This window comes from Elaeis guineensis, chromosome 13 (assembly GCF_000442705.2).
Source record: "Elaeis guineensis isolate ETL-2024a chromosome 13, EG11, whole genome shotgun sequence".
NCBI classification, from domain to species: Eukaryota; Viridiplantae; Streptophyta; class Magnoliopsida; order Arecales; family Arecaceae; genus Elaeis; species Elaeis guineensis.
In genome coordinates this window covers 79984883-80012132 of record NC_026005.2, presented here as the reverse complement: position 1 = coordinate 80012132, position 27250 = coordinate 79984883, and the positions used below count along the sequence as shown (strand labels likewise).

The 27250-nt window shown below is 39.3% G+C and overlaps 1 protein-coding gene and 2 pseudogenes across 1 annotated transcript; 2 read left to right on the top strand and 1 right to left on the bottom strand.

Moving 5' to 3' along the window:
• Nucleotides 1-3866: 3866 nt before the first annotated feature.
• LOC140853192 (uncharacterized) lies at nucleotides 3867-22139 on the bottom strand. The gene is given in 7 exon segments (XM_073247274.1): nucleotides 3867-4171; nucleotides 9695-9791; nucleotides 16726-16913; nucleotides 19227-19537; nucleotides 19539-19882; nucleotides 21446-21495; nucleotides 21887-22139. Coding segments are annotated over 7 exon segments (1410 nt in total). The 3' UTR covers nucleotides 3867-4004.
• On the top strand, nucleotides 10250-14503 carry LOC140853292 (uncharacterized; annotated as a pseudogene).
• LOC140853463 (GTP-binding protein At2g22870-like) lies at nucleotides 21769-27043 on the top strand (annotated as a pseudogene).
• Nucleotides 27044-27250: the final 207 nt, after the last annotated feature.

Below are 27250 nucleotides of genomic sequence, written 5' to 3'. Positions count from 1 at the left end.
CAAGAAATTCTATGCAAGTTGGGCATTCGAAATCTCTATGCGCCAACTTGAGGGGGACTATTAGGAATGTACATTGCCTATATCAGGAATATACAGAATATTAGGAATGTACATTGTCTAGAATATTTTTTACAATGGCATGTTACAGAATATTAGGAATGTCCATTGTCTAGAATATTGTCTAGAATATTTTATAATTACTATGGCATATTTTTGAATTGGGAGGATCACATGATTGATACCGTGATCTCTCCAATTTCCTGCCTGTTTCTCTCTTCTTCATCTCTATATATGGATGTACATATCATAGTGAAATATATTCAAGAGATCTTCTCCATTTTTTTTTTACGTTTCTCCTCCTTTTCCTGCATCTCTCGGGTTTTTCTTTTGAGCGTTTGATCAATGAGGCACTGCGCCCGCAAGCTAGGGATCTTCAGCTTTATGCTGCTGCTCTCGTCCATCCTCGCGTTTGTCTTGCTCTTCTTCTCCTTCTTCAAAGATATCACCTTTGTCTTTATAGAATCCACGATGCTCCCAGCATCACAGCCATCTTTCTCTCTCTCTCTTCTTCCTCTTTTCCTTTTGCGCTATATATCAATGGGGAAGGACGGTGTCACATTCCTTCCAAGGTAGTTAGGGAGTGGCCCGGGTGGTAGGTGATTGGATGATCCCCGCAAGGTAGTTACATATAATATGAAGATGGTTGAGTAGGATGTTCTTGTCTTCAGTTTTCCAGGGATTGTTAGCCTTCTCTCCATGTATGGCCAACGAAACATTGGATTAAAGGGGAAAAGCTGACCTTTTTTTTTTTTTTCTTTTTCCTTTTTTGATGAAATGGGTTGTCCAATTTTTCATAAGGAAAACTATTTGTTGGGCAACCATGCTTAGGGCGGTGACTTCTATGTGGAAAAATCTTTGGTTCCTCTCTTTTCTTACAGACCAATATGCTGTAGCTAGTACACAGTCCACTGCCGCTTTCATTCCTTTGTCGTTAGTGGGTTTTCCTCCGTGAAGTCCAACGCTTTTCTATTGATATCATGTCATCTTTGAAGACTGGGATTGTCTGAAAATGGTCCCGAATCATCTTTGTAAATGCACAAGCAATCATCAAAGAAGGTAAATGCACAAGCAGCAAATATGTGATCCACTGTTTCATTTTCCTCATGAATAATTTTACCTTTTCTGGTAGGTGCCGCTTCCATATGATCTTCGCAAAGAAGGATGTTATTCCCTCATGGCTTAAAAAGTGACAGCTATTCTTAACTGTGAAGCATTTGTTGTTACTCCATTTCTAGCTTACTCTGTCTTGTCCGTTCCTCGACGTAATTCCACTAAGCAGTTTGGTCATGCATGTTATCTCTTCTTTGCCTCTAGAGCTCAATGCATGGAATATCGATTCCCCTTGCGGTACCTTTGCCATGATAGCTAATACCAAACCTGAAGGATGCCTTGACATGACAGATTGTTGGGAAGAAATTTTTTAGGAACTCATTTTTATCCATGTTGCACCGGGATCCGATACCATACGATATAGCAGGAAAAAAAAAATATAAAATAAAAAACACAATATAAATATATGGATTGACTTCAAGCTTATCTCCACGGGACGTGCAAGCTTCACTATAAGTGAATAAAATAAAACCAATACAAAATAAATTTATCACTCAACCTTTGTACAAGAGTTTCTTAACAAAAAATTTCAAAATCCTCACAAAAGCTCTTTGAAACCTCTATTGAAGCCTTTCTTTACCTCCAGGATGTCAGCAGCTCTCCAATGCAATTGACGGCTTGTCAATCGGAGTTATATAGATTTCAGAAACTCTAAAATACTGTTATACTAGAAAACAGAGTTCTAATCAAATCTAGAATCATTCGTGACCGTCTGATCGTGACTGACTCGCACCAGAGCCATCTGATTGCACAAAATATTCTTTGATCACATCTAATCACATCCGAAATCAACTTCAGCCATCCGATCATGATCGACTGTGATCTGAACTATCGGATCGTGCATAAAATAGCATGAACCATGCATAGACCACGACTTCGATCCACGCGGTCCCCATGGACTGCCAGCGCCCCGTAGTCCACGATGGACCGTATGGGGACACTGGCCTGGGCGCTCGCATGCACGACCATGCTAGGGCTGCCCATGCACTGGGCCGTGTGAGCCTGTGCGTTCTTGGGGTCGTTGGACTTCGTTTGTCGTCCTGGATCTCGCTATGTGCTCAATATGGATCGAATCTTGAGGCATATTTTCTAACAATCTCCATCTCGACTTGATATTCAGCCTCTATCTGTCTTTGAGAGCATGTGATCTCTCTCACCTCCACATCCTGGGGCATGCCTACTGTCTCATGGATGGGCAAATATGGGAGTCGAATCAGACCACTCGATCCCACCTCCATCATGGGTTGTCTACTCTGACCAAAGACCTACTCGAGGAAGTCTTTTGCGGTAATAGAAATCTCACCCTGCGACATCACCTCTCATCCTCTCGAGTCTCCCATCTAGTGTCCGATCCATCTCCATCTGGAGCTCCACCTCGCTCTAAACTCCTCCATTAAGATGGATGAGAGAGAATCCAGCTTTGTCTGGAGAATCGCCGCGATAACCTCGTCCATCAAGAATCGCCGCGGTAACCTCATCTGCAGTAACCTCATCTTGGACTGAGGGCAATCTCTGGCCAGATACTCCCTCCTGTCACTCTGTCTACCACCTCCTGCTCCTTTAGAAACTATCAAAGCTGAGGTGTTGCCACCTGAGCTCGATGCTGGATCCTCCCTTCTGAGACTCTCGTTCTGAAGAATCGCCGTGGTAATCTCATCTATTTTGAGGATTTTTTGGAAGTAGCTAAGATGCTCCTATACGCTCTGTTCCTCAGTTATCCGCAGCTAGTAGAACTATCTCTAAAAGAAGAGAGTATTGATGAGAGACTTTGCCATGTACAACTCCTCGAGCTTCAACTACAGCATCGTTGAAAAAATCTCATCAAGTACATGAATCACCACCTCATCTGCTAGGTACAAACGGAGTATACTCATCGCCTACATTTGGAGTCGCCTCCAATCCAACACCTCTACGATGGTTGGCTTCTCCTCGCATAAGAAAGTATTGATCAACATTACCTAAAAAAAGATCAACCATCTACAAGCCTCCACCGACCGCCACCTCCTAGTGCACCGTGCCGTTCGCTCTGAGCTTTTTTCGCACGTATTTTTTTATTTGAATTTTGTTTGGACTGTTCTTGAGTTCGTTGGACTCCATTCATCATCCTGGATCTCGTTATGGACTCAATATGAATCGAATCTTGAGATATATTTCCTAACAATCCATTTATCATACCAAAATGTAATTTCTTTTTGGTCTCCCAACTTGAAAGTTGGTCCAGAGAAAAACCAATGACGAAACTTCAGAATTCCTTTTACCGGTGGCAATGCGTTTTTTACACTGCTTGTGGATGGTTGACCTTTTTTTAGGTAAGGCCTGTAGATGGTTGACTTGGAGCTCGGCTTCAGAAATGGATTTTGTGGACAGGTTCTGAAATGGTTGACTTGGAGGAGGGTTTCTGGATGGCCATGAGCTGACTATTGGGCTCCCAATATCTTTACAATGCTCTAAAAATTTCTGTTCATGCGCTTACTTGACTGACAAAGTATAGACGATTCTCCAACAAATCAAATCAACCAATCAGGAAGACAACAGCGAGTAACGAGTAAAGAGCTGAATATAATACGTGTAAGGTATGCCATCATTTACGATCTGAGGATGCTTTCTGTGCTTTTTCTTCCAAGGTTAAAGGCAACCAAGCACTGAAAAATGTAACACGTTCTCCAGACAAAAATCATTTAATGAAAGCTGAAAGAAAAACAAAAATGAAGACTGAATCCACTTACTTCTTCATACAATTACAAAGGGCTATTTGTTCAAGATTTTGTTGAATGTAGTGTACCCTGCAACAATGTATACAATGTATCTCAATTTCATCAAAAACACAATGTATCTCAATGATTAAGCTCCTTTCTCATTGTGCTGACCACCAGCATGCTGCTGAATTGCTCTCTATAAAGAAGCACCATCCTTGGGCCTAATGTAGTCTCTGCACACAGCTGGATGGTCCCTGCCTTGAAACATGTGGATGGCTCAGAAGTCCAGTTTCTTCTCAGTTCATCTGCAATTCAACCTTATAGCTTCAGGAAGCAAAATATATAAATAAATCACAAATCTATCAATGCATTCTAACAAACACATATGCAGGAAAGATTCAGACATAATGTCGTTACCAAAACCTTTTGACAAGGACCACTAACAAATTAATGCTCTACCTATCAGTGCTATTGGAGCTTTACTTTTTGAGCATCAGACCATAGCATTAGGGTTGCGAGTAGAGTGATGGCAGCAGTTTCCACTCGCAGTCGGGGATGGACCAAGACCAACAGCAGTAGCACTAGCCTTTATCATCAGCTTCACCTCCTCCTGTGTGAAGTCTGGAAAAAGCAATTGATATACCACAATTTTCTTTGGAAACCTTTCTGGTGGTGTCAGATATCCATTATGCTAGCATTAGACATGTGCATTACATGCTTAAAGAGGGGTGAATGGATGGAGTCACATGTAATCAAGTTCTATTTCTGTGTTTATAGATATCAATGAACATAAGCCTTTCTGTCTTATGCATTTTCTTTTCTGCTTTAAAAAACTGCAAACTGAACTATATAAGGTGTTCCTTCTAAAGGAGGGAGCATATATAGGACAGCATTCGCAAACAGAAAGCTCAGTGTCTCCCAGACAGGTAGCTTAAAGTTTTCTTGCATTATAATAGAAGAGATAAGTGTAGCAGACGCGTGAATTTGGTCTTCACTAAAAAATAACTTCCTGAAAATAAACTTATTTAGATCTCATCTAAATCATAAATAATCAGATCTAATATCAAAAAATCAGATCTAAAGTCATAATAATTCATATCAAAATAACCATACTCTGATAGCAATTAAAGAAAATATGCAGGAGTGCTATACATAGAATTTTAAAATTTTTATGCAATGGAAACGAAAGATTAAACAATTTAATCCTAATCACATGCATAAGATCTAATCTTAGACTACTACATCATGATCTATGATATAAAAAATATGCACTTTAGATCTGAAAATAAAAACACACATCGATCTCATCAATGTTGAAATTCTAGATCTAATTATTAGATCTAACAATAAGATCAAGACAGATTAAAAACATTTACCAAACCAATTAAATCTTGATCTCCTTAGGTCCAATGCTCGAAGAGGATGTTCTTCAGATCGCTCGCAGCCACATGAAGTCATCTGGCCTCTACAGAAAAATTCATGCGAAGACTGACGCAGATCAGGGCTTGGAGGTGCTAGCCTGCAAGCAATTTCGACGGTCGATCTCTTCCTTCTTCAATCACCTTGGACACTCCAAATAAGAGGAGATCTAGAGGAGGAAGAGAGGAAGAGGAGAGACTCTGGAAACAAAATCACCAGCAAGGAAAAAGGATGCATGTGCCAAAAAGGAGGAGACCCCTTTTTATAGACTACGAATTAGGGTTTCATCAATGGAAGGGCGCCAAGAGTCCACACCAAAATCACTTTTGGCATCCCAAAAAATTCTAGAAAAATCACTATGGCGTGGAGAAGGATTCTAGGACTTTCCAAAAAAAATAGAGGAAAAAATAACATGGCGCCAACAACCTTCTTTGTATGAAAAATTTTTTTCCTTGTTTTCATCTTATTTTTAATTCGGATCGCATTCGAATTAGACAAGAGATAGGATTATGAGTCATCAATTATTGCTACCCACCCTTATTGGGTTAACTACTTTGACATCAAAAAGGTCAAGCCAAATCCTATTTGGCATGGAGATAAGGATATGAGTCCAAGTGTGGCGCAAAGAGATAAGGATAGAGTCTTAGTTGACTTGGACTCTTTATTTCTAATCTAATTATAATCCAAATCAAATTTGGATTGAACCCACTGATAGAAATGAACCTAATCTAATTAAAAATTCAAATATCTTATCAAATTTCTAACCCAAATAGAAACTAGCCAAGTCCAAATCCTAATCAAATCAGGATCAAATTTTTCTTGTAATCGAGATTGATCATATCAAACCCAATCTGAGTCGAACTGAATCTAATTCAATTAGATTTGATCAAAAACTCTTTATTCAATCAAATTGAGTCAATTAATAATCTAATTACTAATTAATTTTTCATAAATAGTAGAGTCCTAGTCCCAATGGGACTCTCCTCTAGAGTTTCAATTCCAATGGGACTCCTCACTAGAGTCACAATTCAATTGAACTCTTCAACCATCAGATCTGACCAAATCTTCTAATGCGTGTGACTCCCTAGATTCAAACTTAAGTCGATAGCATAGGAACAACTTTATATACCAATCGATGTAACCATCTAGCAATTGTAACTCGACGACCGGATAGGTCGAAATATTGCAAAGCAACATTCTAGAACCTATTGGCCTATAATTACTGTATAATTTATCCCTTTGATCCTAATGCTCAAGGAGATCTAGGATTTAATTGTCAACCTTAATTTAGTCGACTACATTGTATTTCAATCTTTTAAATTTATCTTATGGATTCTGACCAAGATTTTACTGAATTGAAATACATTGATACATATCTCCTACTAATTCAGAGGGATCAATTCCATTTTGACTCACACACCAACTTGATAAGTACTTGACTGTACCCAGTAGCCTTCCGTCACTGAGTTAGAAACTCAGATGGTCCGATGCTAAAGTACAGTGAGTTGCTTACAAGTCATCATGGTGGTCTCAGGTCTGAGAGACACATACCTATACCCTTCACGAGCTACTCTTGATAGTAGAGTGCTCGGCACATGGTCATGTTCAATGCGAATGTACTCCTACGTTCCATCTGCATACCATAATAGTGCCTTTACACTCCTTAGTTAAGAGGACAACTAACTCATATGGTGCGTAACGACCTATACTCGATATTGCTATCGTCCTATTAATAGCACATCATTTGATCACGAATACTTTTAAAGACTTAACAACAAATCCTCCTTTATTGATTAATTATAGTCCCAAAGACTTTATTACAATATAAAAGTTCAAAGATGGACAATTTGTAATGAAAATACTAAATAATTTTTATTAATAAAAATTCATATACATTTTACAAGATGAGCACAATCGTCAACAGACTGATGATTGACTTTGGGACATTTTCCAACAGTTCATGATTTCATGCAGACCTGATGCTGATGGATGGGATATAGAGGGGGTCGACGCAGCGGCGGTCGTCGGAAAGGGGTGGGTGCTCCAGCGGTAGCGGTGGGATGCAATGGTGGCTTTATAGGAGCGGTTGGAGAGATCAGTGTAGGTGGCAGCTAATGAAGGGGATATGGAGGATGGGGTCGATGCTGCGGCTGTCATCGAAGAGGGGTGGGTGCTCCAGCGATAGCGGATGGACGCAACGACGACTGTGCGAGCGTGGTTGGGAGGATCGGCATGGGTGGCGATCAATGGAGGGGACATGGAGGGGGTCGGTGCGGCGACGATCATCGGAGAGGGGTGGGTGCTCCAGCGATAGTGGGTGGACATGATGGCGGCCGTGCGGACGCAGCTGGGAGGATCGGCATGGGTGGCGGCCGATGGAGTGGACATGGCGGCTGGGGTTGGCTTGATGAAGGATGGGTATTAGGTGGGCCCAATCGGGCTTGGGCTAGGGTCGAACCTATTTTTTTCCAAAATAATCGGGTCTAAGTCCAGTCCGAAGTCTGAAAATTTTTTCGGATCGGGCTCGAACAGGGATATAGCTCAACTCAGTTCCAATCCTACATCCATAATAGGCATTTAATACTTGGGCTATTCTTATTAGCTCGATAAGTGTTGGTTAATGAAAAAGTCTTTATGTCTTTCGACGTAACATATATTTATAGGGAGATCAATAAAATAGCTAATTGAGTTGTAGCCAATCTTAAGAGAGTCATTTTATGGACTTCTACTTTCGTGGCTGCTAAATACTCAATTGGACATTTACATGCTGATTTTATGTTTAAATATCTTATTTTAAACCTCCCAAAAAAGATCTCCATTTGTGAACCATAACCCCAGGGGGAAATCCTCTCTAGAGAGAGAAGCTCTGCCCTTTCCACTCTCACATCCCTAAAGTCTTTGCGAGCAGAGGCCTCCTTCAATGGACCTTTTTCTCTAGTGGTCGACCATCGGGCCCCTCTCCTTTCCCCTTCCCCTTCTCCCCCCTCTCTCCTGTTTCTTCCCCTCCTCTCCTTTTCTCTCTTCTTCGATTGTTCTCGTCAGAAGCAGGCTTCTCCTCTCTCCCTTGCTTCTTCCTCTCTCTATGTCGATGGAACCCTCCCTTTCCTCTCCTCGTGGTTGAGCCCCCACCCTCCTGAGGCCTCCTCCAGTGGCTGGTTGAGCTAACGCTGGCCTCCCCCCCTTTTTCTCTCTTCCCTTCCGTTGGTCAACGTTGGGCCCTGCTTCCCCTTTGACGGTCAGTGCGCAGTGATTCATTCGTCGGAACCATGCCGGAACCCCTGCACTCCCTCCTGTCTTTCGGTTGAGCTCGTTGCTAGTGTTTTACAGCCCCCCCATTGAGCCTGTTGTCAGTGTTTCGTGGGGCACTGCCAAGCAACCTTGGCGGTGGCTCTGTCACTGGAACCCACGTCGGACTTCCTGCTCTCCCTCCCCTCCCCCGACTGTCTGCTATCGGTGTTCTATAGGATCCCCCCCCTCCGGTTGAGCTCCTCTCTCGTCTCTATTTGCAGCTGGGTTTTTGTGAGGTGGTGCCGGATTGTCTAGGATCCACTCTCTCTCGTCTTCAGTGGTTCTTTTCTATAGGGTCCCCCCTCCCACTGAGCCCCTCTCTTTGTTTAATGCCCCGCATTGAGTCTCTCTCTCTCCCCTTTCTCTATTTGTTGTCGGATTTTCACGGGGTATTATCAAGCTCCCTTGGCGTTGGACTCCTTGCTCTCCCTCCCCTCCTCCAGTTGTCTGCTATCAGTGTTTCGCAAGGTTCCCCCGTCTGGATTGAGCCCTCACCCTCTTCTTTCTCTATTTGATGCTAGGTTTTCGCGAGGTGTCGCAAAGCACCCTTGGCGGTGGGTCAGTCACTGAAATCCGCACTAGACTCCCTGCTCTCCCTCCCCTCCCTCGGCTATCTGTTGTCGATGTTCTGCTGGGTCCCCCCTGGTTGAGTTGCTCTCCCTCTCCTGTCTCTAATGGCTGTCGGATTTTCGTGGGGTGTCGCAGGGTCCCCTCTCCCTCTCCTGTCTCCGGTGGCTCATTTCTGCAAGGTCCACCATCGGAACGTCTAGAGCTGGCTGTTGTGCTCCCCTTTGTGCTTCACTTTCTTTGGTGTGGTGGTCAACAATGCTTCCTCCGATGGTCGACGTTCACCTTCGGCTGTTTTGAAATTGAAATGAATGTTATGGAGAGGGGACTTTAAATTTTAAATATTGGTTGATCGATTAGTGGAGGAAAATTTGAAATTCAAATTTTAAATTTGAGTTTCAGTTATTGGTTTGAGGTTCCTTTCCTTTTCTTTTTTGGTACTCACTTTTTTCTTAATAAATTTTGATGACTATTGTGCTAATGCATATTAGTCTCTTTTACATCTAAAAAAAAAAAACCCACAAGGGGCACATTGAGTACTCTCTCTCTCTCACCTATGGCGATGTTTTGGCACCCATTTGCTGCATTTTTCAACTCTCTCATCTTTTCCTCCAACGTTGTGAACAGCAAGGCATTTTCCCCAAAAAAAACCTGTGATTGGGATATTGAGCAAACATTAAAATATGGTTAGCAAAGGGAGTCCATGCATCCAGTATAAAAATTTTCCGATACACAAATCAATGGGAAAGCACAACACATAAAGTTGCAAGGTGTTTTTTCACTTCTTAGCTGTAGCAGGGCTAAGAATTCTTCCTTGATTGCACCCAATCAAACCTCAACCATGACCAATCCTACCCATTCCAGTCTTTTACGTAAACTAGCCTAATTCAGCCCCAGTGCAACCTAATCTAGCTTAATTCAAGTCCCAGTTCAATCTAATCCAACCTAATTCCATCCCCTTCAGCTAAAAGATTTCCCACAAAGTGACACCAGGGTCTGGTTATGACAACTATAAACCATCTCCTCTGCTCTCCAAAGTCCAAATCCCATTCATAGCTTGGTTCATCGCTCTTCAGTGGATTATTACTGGAGGGCTACTCTAGGACAGGATGCCATCTCCCGCCGCAGGAACTCCATTTCCTGGCCTCATCTGCCGCTCGTGGTGGAGCCTCAGCACCCTCCGCGCCCAATCGTCCGATGCCGCTGCGAGCCAAGCCTGTGGCGGTCTCCCTTGCTTCCATTCCCCATCCCTTCCCTCATCCAAGGCACGTCATTGCACTCCTCTCTCTTTGCTGGTGCTCTAATTGTATCGTATTCTCTTGGAGGCATTTCTACAAACACTTGGTTCCTCGATTCTTTCCCCATTTTCTTTACTTAATATGTTCGAACAGGGAAGTGTTGTTCGGGTTCAAGGTGTCGAGTTCTGGCACATGACGAGGGTCTTGCACCTGGGCATGAATGATAGGTATGTTCTTTATCTACTGTCAGTTCAAGTGAAGCTTGATCTCTTGGTTCGAATGTGGAGAGTTTTACATTAGAGAGCGATCCTTGTCCAGAGATATTGTGGAATTCTAAGGGAAATATGGTCGGGATATTGATGCATTGAGAAGTGAAAGGAAAAAAGACAGAGCCAAAAAGGATGAACAAATCAGGATGATAAGCTTTGATTTTCAGCTTGGTTTTAGGGATGAAATAATCAACGGCATGACTTCCCATGTAGAAGTAGACCAATGGACACTTGGAAATAGGATGGATGAGTGATTTCATGTAATGCAGTTGAGTTGGATACTTTTATGTCCAAATGAGAGATTATACAAAGGAGGTTGTAGAGGATACATGGCATGTTATAGATTGCGGATATTTATTAGTAATTCGTTGGGTTTGTGGGCAACATATATTTCCTAGGAAAGATAAATGTTCAGATTTAGAATATTTTTTCCTAGAAAAGATCTGGTGCAAGTCTCCTGTGGAGCAGTCAAGCTCTCAGAAAATTTTGTGATTAGAAAGTACAGAGCAAGATTCCAAGATTCAAAGAGAGTGGAGTGCCAGACCTAAGTGCAGCATGAGCCACAGATACCTCTCTTTTAGGTGGGCAGAAGTGCTGACCAAACTACGCAGGTTATTAGTTGTGTATGTTATTAGCCTACTAATCCATATTTTATTTCATCATGTTTGAAATGACTCTCATACCATAATATTTGACGATGCGAAGGTTCTACCTTCGATGCTTGAACATAATTGTAGACAGATATCATTTCTGTTGGTGGTTGGATAGAATTATTCTCGATACTGACAATGTATTTTTCTGAATTTCCTGTACTAAAATGCAAGGGTGGAGCTCTTCAATGGGATAGGTGGTCTAGTTGAAGGTTACATACAGAAAGTTGATCGTACTGGTTTAGATGTCATGGCTTTAGAGGACCCGAAAATAATTGCTCCTCAGGGCATTCAGTGGCATGTATTTGCTGCTTTCGGTGAGTCTTACTTGTGATTCAAAAAAAAAGAAAAAATCCTATATCATTACCATGCTATTTGTGTATTTTTTATATCTATCTCTTGCTATGTTCTTTCAGGGACCTTGAAAGGTGGTTGAGCAGACTGGCTTATCGAGAAATGTACTGTACGTTTTCTTTCACTAGTGAAATGTGGAGAATTTTGTTATATTTAACTTTGCATATGCAGTGGCTTAGTTATTCACGGTCATTGTCAAGGAATTGGGAGCTAGTAGTGTAACACCCCTGCTGACAGAGAGGTCTCCTACAATTACAGAAAATCGGGTAGACAGGTTGCAGCATGTCATATTAGCTGCAGTTAAACAGTGTAATCACTTCTTGATTTTTCCTTTTTAAGAGCATGCATGTGTGCATGCATAAATTGTCTTCTTAATTCATTGTAATATGAATTTATGTTTTCCTTCTACATTCAAGTCAATGCTACACAACACAGAAGTTCTTCACAGGATTGTGGCAAATCATTCAGTGACTCTACTTCTCTGCTCACCAGGATATGATGTCCTTTTCATAGGTCAGCGGCTACATGAAATGACTCCGAATCCTCCACTGAAATTTCACAGCTTTTTGCCTGTTGTAAGTTCTCTTTGATACTAAATATTTTAGAAGTGCATTAGATCCTTTGTTTGTTTTTTTTTTTTTTTAACAATTTAGATAACACATACTGGACTATGCCATCTTATGGCTTTTGTCCAAGCATATTAAACCTTCTATTATTTAGGAGCTTAGGTGTTTTACTTATAACATAGATAAACATGAAACAGGAAATGCAATATGTAGTTTGTGTACTCACAAGAGATTATTCTCCATGCTTTAGAAATGCAATATGTAGTTTGTGTACTTACAAGAGATTATTCTCCATGCTTTAGAGAAACAAAATTTTGTGCCCTCAAATTTCTCAAAGAAATTATGGCCTTATTATGTGCATGCTATTTGCATTATGCAGTGAGACTAGGGATGGGACAAATTTTTAACCTGGAAATGTGGAAAAACTAACTTTCAGGGGGGCAAAAGAAACAGAGAGGAAGAGAGAAAATTTAGTGAATTATTAAAGAATTGGCTTGCATTTGGAACTCAGGGATAACGAAGGGCTGAACTCCCAAGATTACTTGTTTCTTCCTTGATTATAAACAGGATAAGGAGAAATGTAAGAATGTCCAGTTATAACAAAATCAATATGGATTAGGGCGGGATTTGATTATGGAGTATCTGAATAACTAAGACTTAAAGTACCTGCAAACCCAGCAATGTGAAAATAAGTGCAGTTTGTTGACATATTAAGCTTCTTTTTAGAAATAGCTAACATCTCATGGTTCTACCAAAATGTAACTGAATATTTTTGCTTCACAGCTTATGACCATTGTGCATCATGTTTCTTGTGATATCCCAGGTTGCCAAATCAAAACTCTCTTTTCTTGCTGCTGCTGAAGCAACTCCTCTTATTAATGCCTTATCCTCGTCAAGTGTAGAACCCAGTGGGCTTTTGATTGTTGGACCAGAAGGGGTTAGTTGCTCTCTCTCTCTCTCTCTCTCTCTCTCTCTCTCTCACTCACAGACCTCCCAACCATGCTTCTCTCTAACATCAGTGACCAGTAGTATCTTACTCCTCTTGCAATCCTCTCAGATGACCCAACCTCAAAGAAATCACCAGTATAGAGCTCAATACTCTTGGATATCATTTGCAGGATGGATGAAGGAGGAGATCCAGAAACCTCTACAACCTCTCTCATGTTCGAATATTTCTACCCATAAGCATACCAGCTAATATAGCAGCACAACTTTCTGCAAGATAAACCAAGCCTCAAGGATAATATCGACTCAGGACCCCTTTCAATTCCTCTTTGCAAGAGTAAGAACATTGGCAATGTTACTGATGGAATCTTCATTGTTGTTAAATCTTCTTCCATATCCTTGATGCTTAAATCCTTAAGTTCATTATCAGTTAACGTTCCTACAAATAATATGACCCTTTAAGACAATCCTGGATCCAATCCTCTAGTTAGCAGCAATTCTCACTGTTTGAGTAACAATAGGCTAGTTGAATATCAGAGCACCAATCATCAATCCAAGAATATAAACAATTGCCTGATGAGATAGGAAACTTGTATCCTTTATAAAGGCCTAACCTTATAAATAACAACGACCTTATGAATAAAGAAAAGAATGACAACTTGAGTATGCATTCCCTCTTCTCAAATCTCTATATATTTATATTTCTGCCTTCCTGGCTACACTTTCTAGAGATTGCCTATGTCACTGGCAATCACATAGATCTTGCTGTGAGATTAGTCAATTGTAGAGTCCCTAGTCCTGCCACTCATTAGGATATTAGCTATTCGGACTCCTTGCTATTTAACAGGATGAACTATCATGTAGAGCCACATACTAGGTCTCTTCATAGTTAAGCATCAAAATGAACCATAAAATTTTGAAAATGAATTCTTTTTAAAACCAGCTAAGCATGATTGCAACTTGCGAGCAATTGTTGTCACATATACACCAGCCCTCATAGATAAATATACATTTTTTGGATTGTCCAAACAAAGACCTATTTAATGAAACTAGTGAAATATAATAACAATAACTATCCAGAGGAGAAATCAATCCTTTAATGATGTCATTAAACTAAAGCTTCTCATCAGTATTTTTCTCAAGTTACTTTGATTCATCACCTGCTCAATAAATAAATAAATAAATAAAAACAAAAACTGGTAACCATCAAAACCATCCATTCCTTATTCATATTAGCTAAGTCCATAGTTTACACCTGCTTCCAAGGATTTCCACTGTAAAGGAGCTGTTGTCTCCTCTCCTCAAAATCCATGTTCAGCTGCCAACTGGTTTCAGCAATAGCATACAACTACCCCTCATAAGGCTCTACAATAAGTTAATCCAAACTAAAGATAGAATGTCTTGTAGGGCTTGAATAATTCATCAAGTGTACTCGGTTTCATATATCCAGCTTGCTGACGTAAAGTAGCAGAACTATCAGCAGCTGTCTGAAGTGCAGGCTAGCAACAGTTCTATGTTCATAATTTACAGATCCGCAACAAGCTGTCAAGGTTGTTAATATGCATATCATGTTGACTTTTCATCCCTTTTATTGATATAGATTACCTTGATCACAAATGAAACTTTAAATCGAAAAAGTCACCTTTCTTTAAATTTAATGGTTTGGTGGTGTATCTGCTTTCTTCAAGAGAACCAAGTTCATTCAACTTTTTCAGCCCACTCATCCACCTCAGGAGTGTCAGTTCAGGTCCAATGTCGAAAGGAATTGAAGAATGTCTCATTCTTAATGAAATTCAAAAGGTTCTCTGGTCCTTTTTTTATAAACCTCATTATGTTACAAATTTGTCACCTTATTGTTGGAGAGTTGAACCACTTCTCTCAATTGATCTTGCCACCACAACCAATTTGATGCACAAGAATGTTGTCACTAGGACCCCTGTTTGATATTTGACCATTTGGATAAGAGTTCTTGATTCAGAATATGTTCCAACTAAAATAAAAATCAGACCAAAGGAAGAGAGTGTTAGAAAAAAATATATAGAATACTGAAACAAGAGAAGGGAAAACCAGATTTCATGGGGTCTGATGGCATTCATTTTTTGTGCCAACCAAACTTAAGTTCCTAATCCTATTTTATTTCTATCATGTTATATAAATCTTGCTTGATGTCTTCCACTGCCAAATCTACTCTCTTAACCACTGAAAATAACTCTATCATGCCCCAGAGATAATCTTTTGTCAGCATTGTTCTCCCCAACTTTTCAAGAGCCATTTTTCTCCCCAGCCAAGTCTAAAATCAGGTTTCTCTGGAAAAATTATCTCCTCTGTCAATTTTCATAGGCTTTATGTACAAGTCATGCATCTTTTCCATTATCACCCCTTAACTTTATCAGTTATTGAGTATAACAGAATTAAACTGTTCAGTGTTCATGACCCTGGGTGCTATAGTTGAGGAGTCTTCCATTGCATCAACAGTCTTCTTCACCTTTCTTTCAGCTTATAACTTGCTCTCACCTACTAAAAGAGCATAGACTTCTGCATATCGTCATCCAACCACTATTATGCTATCTTGGTGGAAATAAGTAATTACATATACAAGGGCATGGTATTTATATTTATTAAATCACAAGCCAAAACAAAAATCACTTATAAATAGCACATGGATTGAGTAGCAATGAAATGTTTCATATGCTAAGATTTTAAAATATATTTAAAAGATAATATCATATCAACTATGTTAACATCTATGTTTCATAAAAGATAATGTGTAAACATGGTTATACAGTCTAAATTACCACATTAAATCTACAAGAGGGTTCAAATGGTGCCACACACATATTGCACAAATATTTTAATTCTCCATAAACCCATTTTGCCCTCCTAGCTTCACATAAAAATAATTACAAACTACTGGAAATTGTTCAAGCTACACTCTAATATTTCATGAGTAAATTCTATAATTATGGCTCTATGTAAAACTCAGCGATCCAACACCCATAGAATAAGATATTTGATTGAATCGAACCATTAGAATAGAAAGGTAATTGATTATATTTTAATAAGAAATATACTGATTCATACATACTATTATCTAATGAAAACAACTGGGCCTTTGGTCATGTTAGAATCCAGTACATAAAAATATTTATATGGGGAACCTTTAAAAAAATTTGGCTTAAAGTAGGAAGATATTGCAAATATGATCAAACCCCAAATTGACGGGGTAAAGCTTTGTTATTTATGTTGTATAGAAACAAGATGAATGCTATTAGACAATATACAGAAGGCAAGTTCAAACAATTGCAGTCATGACAAATCTCAAGCATGAGGTATGTAGTTGGTAAGAGCCAAAAAAAGGCTCCATGAAAAACCAAACTCCAAAATGCATATGAGCTCAGATAGGATACCAAGATCCAAAATAACCATACCACATTCAAGGACCATTTACATTGATGGCAATGTTTTATAAGAAATATGCTATTCCATGAGAAAAGGTTAAAGTGCTGACAGCTGAAAAGCATCATGATAAGCAAATCAGACATTATGGAATTAGGCAAACTTACTTGAGGTGTTGACGAAAGCTCAGCATCATGCTTATTGAGTCTGGGATGCAGAAGCATGAAACAAATTTTCCAAAAGCACCCTTCACTCATATGGGTTGGGCAGAGTTCAATCCTCAAAGCTGCTAATCTTTGTGCAAGGCGTTCCACAGCAACTGCATGCTCTTGTTGGACATCAGACATATCAAAATCTTGAAGACAGCAATATTATCAGATGTAAGAAGCTATAGAGAACAAAAATAAAAGCTGAAAATTCTTCTAATTGAAGAATTTTTTTCCCTTGAAAATTTTAACTTTTTGTTTTGGTTGTGGTGGGGGTGGGGCGGGGGAGGGGCCGCGGCCCTTAAAACTCTAGCAAAAGAATGTAATACCATCCACTGAAAATTTAAAGCCGAAAATTTGCAACTAAAACAAAGATTACTTATTGATCGATCAAATGGGAAAACATAAAGGTGGTGAGAGTATGAAGGCTAAAATGCTGTGCATATTAAAATTTATCAAATTCTAATCAAGACATAACATACTAAGAATGTAAAGAATTACAATATCTGAATATCATTATCATCTTTGAAAGGAATATTGTCATGCATAGTATTCACCATCAACTGGACATTCCCTGAATCAATTAATATAAACCCATTTGCTATAAGTTTATCTCCGAAAAGAGTGGTCATCTTTGGCATTCTACAGCAAAAATAAATTTGCACAGTGCCCCAAATTTATGGTATTCTTGTTAATATATTTATATTTATATTTCCTAGGACAATTTTTTTAATCAATGCATAAAAAGCTAATGTTGTTTTTCCTAATAGACTTTAATTTGATCAAATTTCCTCAAGAAAGTTTTCAAATTTAAGGCTAGCACATTCAAAGTTAAAAACAATACAGTCTGACCTATTATTTTATAAATCTGGAGAAGCATATACTTGATACTTATTGTGTAAAGCTTAAGTAGAAGTCATTTGGTAAAAAGTTAAGCAACTTATGAACTATATTACCTGGAAACTCTGTTTATAAGCAGTCAGGAAGTGTTGCCACTTCAAGACATGACGTGACATGGCTTGACACTCCACCTTCAGGTGTTCCACCGACTTTAGCAACAAAAAAAAAAGTCCTAAGCACTATTTTTTGGAGTGTCATGCCAATGACAATGTTTTTAGTGCAGGACACTTTTAATGAAGTATCCTTAAGCATTTTTGTGCTAGATTTCTAATATAAAGTTATCAAGATTACATGGACATGTTAAACAAATTATAATTATTGTTTGAATATAAGGTTATTGCAATTATATGAACACTTTAAGTGAAATAGCATCATGTTTGAACTGCAAATATATCATAACTGGTTATCATTTTAAGTATCTTAACGCATCTTAACTGAACCTGGAAAATAAATCAAACAACTTGCAAACTTATGGCTATTCCATTAGTTTATCTGTTAAATAAAATCTATAATTGTAAGTGCTTTTTTTTTCTTTTTTAAATGAGCATCATTAGATACAAACACACCAAATATATGCATGAACACTTGCACAAATACATACACACAATATATGTATGCCATTTTCTTACGCCTAGATTTTTGGAGGCTGCCGTGCCAGATCCCTGAGGATACTCAGACAATTGGCACCCATGCCAAGTGTCTAGGTAATCCTGCTTATCAAGCAAAAACCAATGAACAAGTTTTATCATAAAGAGAAACCCCAGCAGCAAAAGCACAAACAAAAGCACATTAATGACCTTATGGCATTATCACCTCATATGATGCATAACAGTATACATAAAATAAATCTTTATGAAAGTGTTTCAGTCTAACTTGTTTGGTTCGCAAGGCTTAAAAATGAAATTTTATTTGCAAAGTCAACAATCAAAAAGAAGTAAAGTAATTTTTAGGGGGGGGAAGGCACTGTGCTCTAACTTATGCTTCGGGATTCTAAGATACATAGAGGGTTTTTTTCAAACCAGAGAAGCATTAGTAGCTTATTCTCTAACCCCACCACTAAAGCTAGATGCTTCTAAAAAGAAACAACTAAAAGTGATTTTTGAATAATGAATCCAAATTAGATCATTTCTAATACATTTGGTTTATAATATGCAAGCTTCCTTGCAATATTAGTTTAAATAATTCAATTTCCCATCATCTTTATTCAATTTCACTCAAAAGGACACGATTATTTAAGCATTCTGTCATTATTTTATCTCAATCCCACCCACATTATTCCTAAATCTACCAATCTGAACAACAGATAACAGTACGAAAACCAGATATCTAGTTCATGAGATCATTAATTTTTCATGCCTAAAGAGTGAACCAAATTAGACAACCTCATCAAAATCTACACTGGTGATAAGAAGAAGCTTGTAAATTGATCAGTGATAAACAATTCCAGATTGCTTTGCCATAAGATATCAATACCAATACAAATTTCTAGAAATGTAATCCAATTGAAGCCTATATTAGCTTAACCCTGTCAGTGGAGAAGGGAACAAGAGAAGAAGACAAACCATCAGAATCTTCGTCGTCAGCCAACAATGGGAAATCCAGCCATGTCTCTGGATGCATGGAGATGTTCCTTGCAAACGCCAACACCACCTCCGTAACACCAACAGCATCCCTGCCAAGCCTCCCCTCAGACTCCTCGATCTGCTCCTCGTCCTCTTCGGATCCAAATGGGAGAAAGGTGGAGGCAATCTTGGAGATCTCCGACACCGCCTTGTGGCAGGATAGCCTGGAAATTCCGGACCTGAATCTCCCTCCGATCTCGGCGAAATCACTCCGGATTCCCGCCATCGCCTGAGATTATGCGAACTCCGAGATCCACACCCTCGGAGGCCGCCGGATCGGACTGGCGATGGCCATCCGACGTGGAGGAGGGGATCTTGGGGTGAGGGCCGAGGAAGTTGGCGACGCCCCAGAATTGACGACTTAGGGTTTTGGTAAGCTCCGAGAGATCCTCTTTGACGCCTCGGCCACCGCTTTCTGGACCGATCGAAAGGTCTTGTTCTCCTCTTCCGTCTTCTCTCGTCTTCACCGCTCCGCCCTCGTTGGCGTCTCCACCGTCGTCATCGACGCCACTGCCGCCGCCGTGGCGTAGGTCGGACAACAGGGAGTTGGTGAAAGATAGGATGGCAAAATTAATCCGATCCGATGGGTATACACCCTATTCGAACCCAGTCAAATTTGAAAAATAGGGTTTGACTGTAGGTTTGGATTCGAATTTGGATAAAATCTGAAAATTATAATACGGATATGGATAAGATATGGATAGTGCTATTTTCTATCCGAACCCGATCCGAACCTATGGATATGAATAATATCCGAACTCATATCATATATATATATATATATATATATACATATATATATATATCCGAATATATATATATATATACATATACATATATATATATATATATATATATATATATATATATATATATATATATATATACATATATATATATATATATATACACACATATACACACACATATATACGATCTCTCTCTCTCTATATATATATATATATAATTATATATATGTATGTATGTATATGTATGCATGCATATATGTATGCATGTATGTATGTGTGTGTTAGAAGTGTGTATGTGCGTATGTATGTATGTATATATATATAATTGGTAATTCTATTTTTGATTGATAATATGCATAAAATTATTTTACTTTTTTTTTGCTATAGAATGGATGGGTATGGGTTGGGTATGGGGCGGGTATGGATTGGGTACGGGGAAATGGATTATCCACGGATATCCCCGAACCCGTTGGGTATGGAGATGGATATCTCTTTTCTTATCCGATTGAGTATCGGGTAGGATTTGGGTATAGGGTATTAAGTTCGGATTTGGGGATGCGTAGTATACTATCCGACCCAAACCCTACCCATTGCCATCCCTAGTGAAAGATCTCGCGAGCCACGACATTGTTGCGCTTTCTCCTCCTATCTGAAAACGACCCAACAACGGAGCGTTAAACGACGATCCCCTGATTTCGAAGAGTGGTATGTTGTTACCAAAAAGAAAAAGAAGGTGGTATTTCAGGTCGGTGATTAAATAAAATAAAATGAAATAAAATAAAATTATTCCGACCCCATTCAAGATTTGGGATAATTACGTGATCCTTTGACGTTTGAAAAAAAAATATAACCTCTTAATTAAATATAAAAATTTAAAATTTAAAAAATAAAAATATCAATAAAAAAATATAAAATATTTTAAAATTTACATGAATTCGATAATGATGGGATTATTAGTTTATTTAACAAAAAGGTATCCGTAGAGTTTATATATATATATATATATATATATATATATTAAAAATTATATAGTAAAATATATATTTTTAAAATATTAAAAGATTTATAATTATTTCGAACTTCAAAAAAGATCATTATAGTTTATTCAAAAAAAATAAAAGATGGAAAGCCCAGGTAGGGACATGAATAATACATTATATAGGTTCCAGCCATGTCTGAACTTCGGGCCAAGAAGTGGAATCTGACCCTTATATATTCGGTTTTTTAAATTTTTTTTATTATAATAGATTAAAAAATATTTAAAAATATTTAAAAATATTGTACATAAATAATTAAATATTTTAATACTAATCTTGATATTCGAAGATAATACACGCTAATAATCTAGGGTTGAAAAAAAAAATCATGATGGGCCAAGTCCAGGCAGCCAGGCCTATCCAATGAACAAACTTGTTTTGAAACTTGAACAGGCCTGCGGAGCGTACAATATTGGCCCAAACCTGCCCAACCAGGTGGCCCATGAACAAATATAGACAGGAATAAATATTTTATATTAATTTTTGAATATAAAAATGATGATCAGATGATAGAGATCTGGTGAGTTTAATTGTGCCTCTAACTACAGTTGCACCTGATTAATTTTTTACGATGATTGTTCGACTTATTTATCGAGAGGCAAAAAGCACCACAGATTGAGTAGTGTTGTTTGTTGCCGGTCATATCGGAAATTGATCATGATATCATGAAAATGTATGTCTACAGACACTTTGTGAGATTTTGTATGTTGATTTTTTGGATTGTACACGTATCAAAGTGATGCCTGCTTAAAAAGAAGAAGAAGAAGAAGCAGCAGCAGCAGCTAGGGCTGTCGATGGGCCGTTGAGATTTGACCGGAGGTGCTGCGGTTGATGAGTTGATCACTGGGAGCATCGCTAAGGGTCTCCCGCTTGATGGCTTCAACAAGGTCTCGAGATGCACCACCCCCTCCCGCTCCTCCATTCCCTACACGATGCCCTTCCCGCCACATTGCAATGAACGGTGACCTCCCTTTCCGATGCCTTCCGTATCCTCCTCCGCGAGTGCTCCTGCCCCTTGACTGCTTCTCCGCAGCCCAACCTACCCAAACGCGGTCCAACACTACCATCTCCTTCCAATCTCCATCTTTTCACCATTATTGTCGCTGCAACTGTTGATATACTAACATCCGAAGTCCCCTATCCTTGGATCACCGAGGGCATTGCCGCCTACTAGCTCCTCTCCCCATCCTTCACCTCCTTCCAACTTGCCCTTCTTCTCGTACTCTCTCCCTTCGTGGCCTTTGTCGTTGTCCACCACCCGAACACCCAAACGACTCGGCGATTGGCCTCTTCCTAGTGGACGAGGTTCATGTACGGTGGATAACTGACAACTCTCATTTTATCTTGAATTGTTTAAATGCACGTTGGTGTTTAATGTGGCGAGACTGGGCATGATGCATCCAATAATTAGAGATCTGAACGACGATCCTCTGGTTTTAGCCCTGTTGGAGGGTTTAATTGAACTTGGCTCCTACGATCCCCATGGTCCTCCTCTCGCGTTCCTCTTTCCATTTCCCTCCCAACGGTATGCTACTCCGTCACCGCCTCTTAAGCCTCCACTGCCTTGCGACATCCTTCGCCGCTTCTCCTCCCGCGCCTCGCCCCTCCGCCGCCTCCTTCCGCCGTTCTCTCTCCCTCTCCGCCCGGCTGAAACCCGCCAACTCCCCCCCTCCCAAACGCTCCACCGCGGCCCGCGGAGGATGAGCTTGTTCGGACGGCCCTCTTCGTCCCGCCGGGCGTCCCCCGGGAGGAGGTCACCCCCGACATGTTGCTTCCGGGGTCAAACATCGTGTTGGGTCCCTACGCCGGCCATGCGCAGATCAAACAGGTGGAGTTCGTAAAGAGCAGCGCGCGGGCGCGTGACTGCCCCAAGGACGACCGCCCTGAGTTCGCGATACTGGGCCGCTCCAATGTCGGAAAGTCGTCCCTTTTCAATGCTCTCGTCCGCAAGGAGTTCGCCCTCACTTCCAAAAAACCAGGTCCACTTCTTCTCTTAATAGCCTGTTCTTTGTATTGGAAAACCGCTGTCATGCTGCTCTGAAGGATCTGAGCAAGTTCAATGCCTCCCACAGCTTGCCAAGATTGGCATGTTTGTGCGACCATGGTTACATACGCTTAGATGAGCTTTCAAACTTATAATTGATCTCAGAGCAGCATAAAAGAAGCTCCTTTTTGGCAGTTACTGTTATATTTGCTTGTTTATCAGAGCTTCCTGGTTCCATTTCTAGCTTAACTTGGATGTGATAATCGGGTTTATGGCTGATTATGGGTTTTGAAGATTGTATTGGTTTGGGAGTTTTGATCTTTTATAATGCTTCTTTGTATAGGTAAAACCCAACTTATCAATCAATTTTTGATCAACAAGAGTTGGTACATTGTCGATTTGCCTGGTTACGGGTAAGCATCTCTGTCTTGGCTCTCCAAGTGTTTCTACAACATGCATGTCAACTGTTTGTTGGTTGGTCTATGACAATTAATTTCTAATAATGTTCATGTTTGCATTGCTTATGTGAACAGATTGGATAAATCTTTCGCTAGCATGTTTAGATTCTAGTTGTTTCATGGTGCCTTTGTGGATAAATTTTGACCCACGTGCCTCAAAAAGTATGCATGTAGGACTGGGTATACCTTGTAGGGTAGATTGATTGGGAAATCCAACATGCCAACTAATGGTTATAACGCACCTTCATGAAGGTAAAATAGGGACAGCAGTAGCTTCAAGTGCATGAGTTAAGAATTAATGATCTTAGAATATGATGGGCAATGAAAATGTTTGAGTGCTGGCAAATAACCATGCATTTTGGAAACAATAAGTAAATAAATCAGTAAGATCCCTAGAAGCATCTGACTAAATAACTTGTTGGTAGTTACTTCTAGATGAGAAGATAATGGAAGAATTAATTTGTATAATTCAACATAGTATTTGATGAAGTTGTTAACAAAGACCGATATATGTTTATATTAGTATGCGCTTCTGAATGAGGAGGTAAAAGAATTTTTGATTCAAGAATCAGGTTAGCAGTATAATATGTTTGAAGAAAGTGGAGCGGGGATGGAATTGGATATATGCGAGAGAGGATAAGCAAGGGGTCATGAAAAGTGATATGAAACAAAAACACTTAAAAAGCCTTTCAATAAATGGAGTTATACCTAATAAATCATTTCTGAAAGTGACATTGTTAATGTTTGTAAAGTAGATAATTAGTATGTAATTTAAGATATGAAAGATAATGTGTACAGTTCTACCTAAATCAGTCATTGTCAAGTGTAATTTAGATGTAATTGAGAGAGGACAAGGGACATTCTAATAAGCATTTGAATGCTCAGAACCATCTCATGGCATAATTCCAAGAGAAACAATGGCAGTCATAATGGTTGGTTACTGATGCAAAGGACAGTTGGTATATAAACTCCATAAGCCTTTTCAGATGTGCCTTATCTTTATAAAATCTTAGTCCAGCTGATAAGTTTTGTTTATGTTCATTTGCATCTAAAAATTCTGGAGGAGCTTTGTGGTGTGAGGCCCATTCTCTTTCTTAGGATGGCATGCCTTAACAAATGCTTCTAGGAGATTTTTCTTTTTAGGCACCTGATATGAACTTCAAGTGGTGCTCATACATGACCAACACCTCGTGGCATGTGATTTTCATGTGATAGATTACTTATACAAGCATTCTGTCCATTGGTCTGGAATGGACAAGAAGGATCTGATGGTTGTTTTTGCTGCCATTGAGGTCTGTGATGGTTTTCAAGGATCATTTTGGAAGTTTAGGATTTGATCTGAACTTTGCTTACCTGAGCTTGGACGTGGAGGCTACTGCAACAGCTCTGCCTTAAGCTCTCTCCTTGCTCACATATCTTGATTCATTAGCGCTGCCTTGAGTGTTCTTTAGAAGCCTTCCCATTTGATCATGATATCTATATCATTCCCTTGCAACCTAGCAGGTCCATTCTTTAGAAGAAATGCTGCCTTCATGTGATCGTCTATTCAATTTCCTTTTTAAAATCTTTTTTAACAAAAAAAATATTGTCAGAGCACTGCACATGGTTTCATATTGATGTGATACGGTGATTAACCCACAAGCATGAGGTGTCAATGTTGACACTAAATGCTTATTAGGAACAAAAGATATTTTACTGATGTCATCTGTAAAGCTAGGCTAGGCCATATGCAGAAGGGCTCGTATTATTCTTGTATACACTGAATGCTTATGAAATTTGGACTTAAAGATTATATATCTGGGTATATTAAATATTTTGCTATAATCTCATAAATGATCCTTTTGTTTTTTGATGCTTAAAATTTTACCAAGTTCTGAGAGTTTGTCTTGATGGTGTGAGGGAAAAAAAAATCCTCTGTGGGCATTTTCTTTTTTTTTTTTTAATTTTCTGAGTTAATTCTCAGATCCAAATTACGAGGAACAAGACCCAAAACACTTGGCCTGTTGGCAATCTCAATAACCTCTTGATTATATGACTCTGTTCATGTAGGTTTGCAAATGCTTCTCAATCTGCTCGAACAGATTGGTCATCATTTACTAAGGGTTACTTCTTAAACCGGCATACCTTGGTTGCTGTCATGCTGCTCATTGATGCCAGTATTCCACCTCACCAAATTGACCTGGACTGTGCTAATTGGCTTGGCTGTAACAACGTATGCTAATTCCATAACTCTGTATTACCAATTTGTCATGATTAACTTGTCTAGTTGCAAGTGGTTCCATGCACCCATGCATTTGTCCTTTTCATGTAAATGTTTCAGATTGGAATGACTTTGGTTTTCACCAACTGCGACAAAATGAAGGGCGGTAAAGGAACCCGGCCTGAAGAGAATATCAAGCAGTTCCAGGATTTGATTAGTAAGTACTACAAAGAACCTCTGCCATGGATCATGACCAGCAGCATCACAGGATTAGGCCGAGATGAACTACTTCTCCATATGTCACAGTTGAGGAACTACTGGGATAATAATGAGCTAGATTAAAAGCGATGCTTAATGCTGCTGGAGTTGCATCTCTGACCAGATCACTTTGTATATGAAGTTGTGGATGTGAAATATAATTAAACCCACTGGTATAGAGTATTGAGGAAACTCAGAATCAATCACTTTCTTCCTACTTAATTTGTTGATGCATCTTAAAGCTAAATGTTGTTCTTCAAATGACATCAATCAATCCAGTTTAGTACAGGAGGTTGTAGTTAAGCAGCATTTTTTTTGGGTAGAAAAGAGAAGCTTTATTTATGACGGACAGAAGGATACAAAGAAGGAAGCAAACCAGGTAGCTATATCCGCAAAAGAGCGACCCTGATGGAAATATAAAAAGACAAAGGAACATAAGGAGGTATACAAAACGGCTAATTGCCTGAAGTAGCCAGGACGAGAAGTATGTATATAAGCAGGTGCAAAAGTAAATATATAACATAAGGTAGATAAGCCAAAACTGAGCACTTGAGGAAAGAACAGCCAGTAACATTAGTTTGGATGATGACTGTTGATGAAGTCCAGGTGCAGCACATGTGTTCACGTAGGTGTCTGAAGTAGGTAACAGCAACAGAATAGATGACAGAGGCAGCTTCAGGAAAGAATGTGGTATGTTGATATGTATATTCATGGTAACCTTAGTTGCAGCTGAAATATACATGTTGATGAAGACCAATTATAGCAGTTATATCCTTGTGAGTGTATGAACCATGTACCATCAGTGTTGAAGATGAAACATCGAGTGTACAAATATAGTAAGAAATGTGTGCAGCAGCCTATTCTATGAAAGAAAAGCTTGGTATAAAATTATATTGATGAATGACTAGTAGAAGCGAGTGGAACTGAAATGTTGATGAAGACCATATATGGTACGTTGTCTTTGTATATTGTTGTATCCTTGTAATTGTATAGACCATAATTCAGCAAAATAATAGATGAGATCTCCAATGAAGCAACATAGGAAGAAGTCTGTGTGGCAGACATCCCTAAGAGACACTGTCAACTGATGAAATGTGAATGGATTGTTACGCATTAAAGATTGTTAGCAAGCAGTTCAGAAACTAGAGCAGAACAAGCAACCCAAAAAGGCATATGAAGCATAGCTCGGGTGAATTCTCCTTCTTTAGATCAGGTTGCATTTTATGTAGAGGATCTTTGAGCCAGTCTTCACTTCTCGATTTCGGAGTTTGTTTGGAA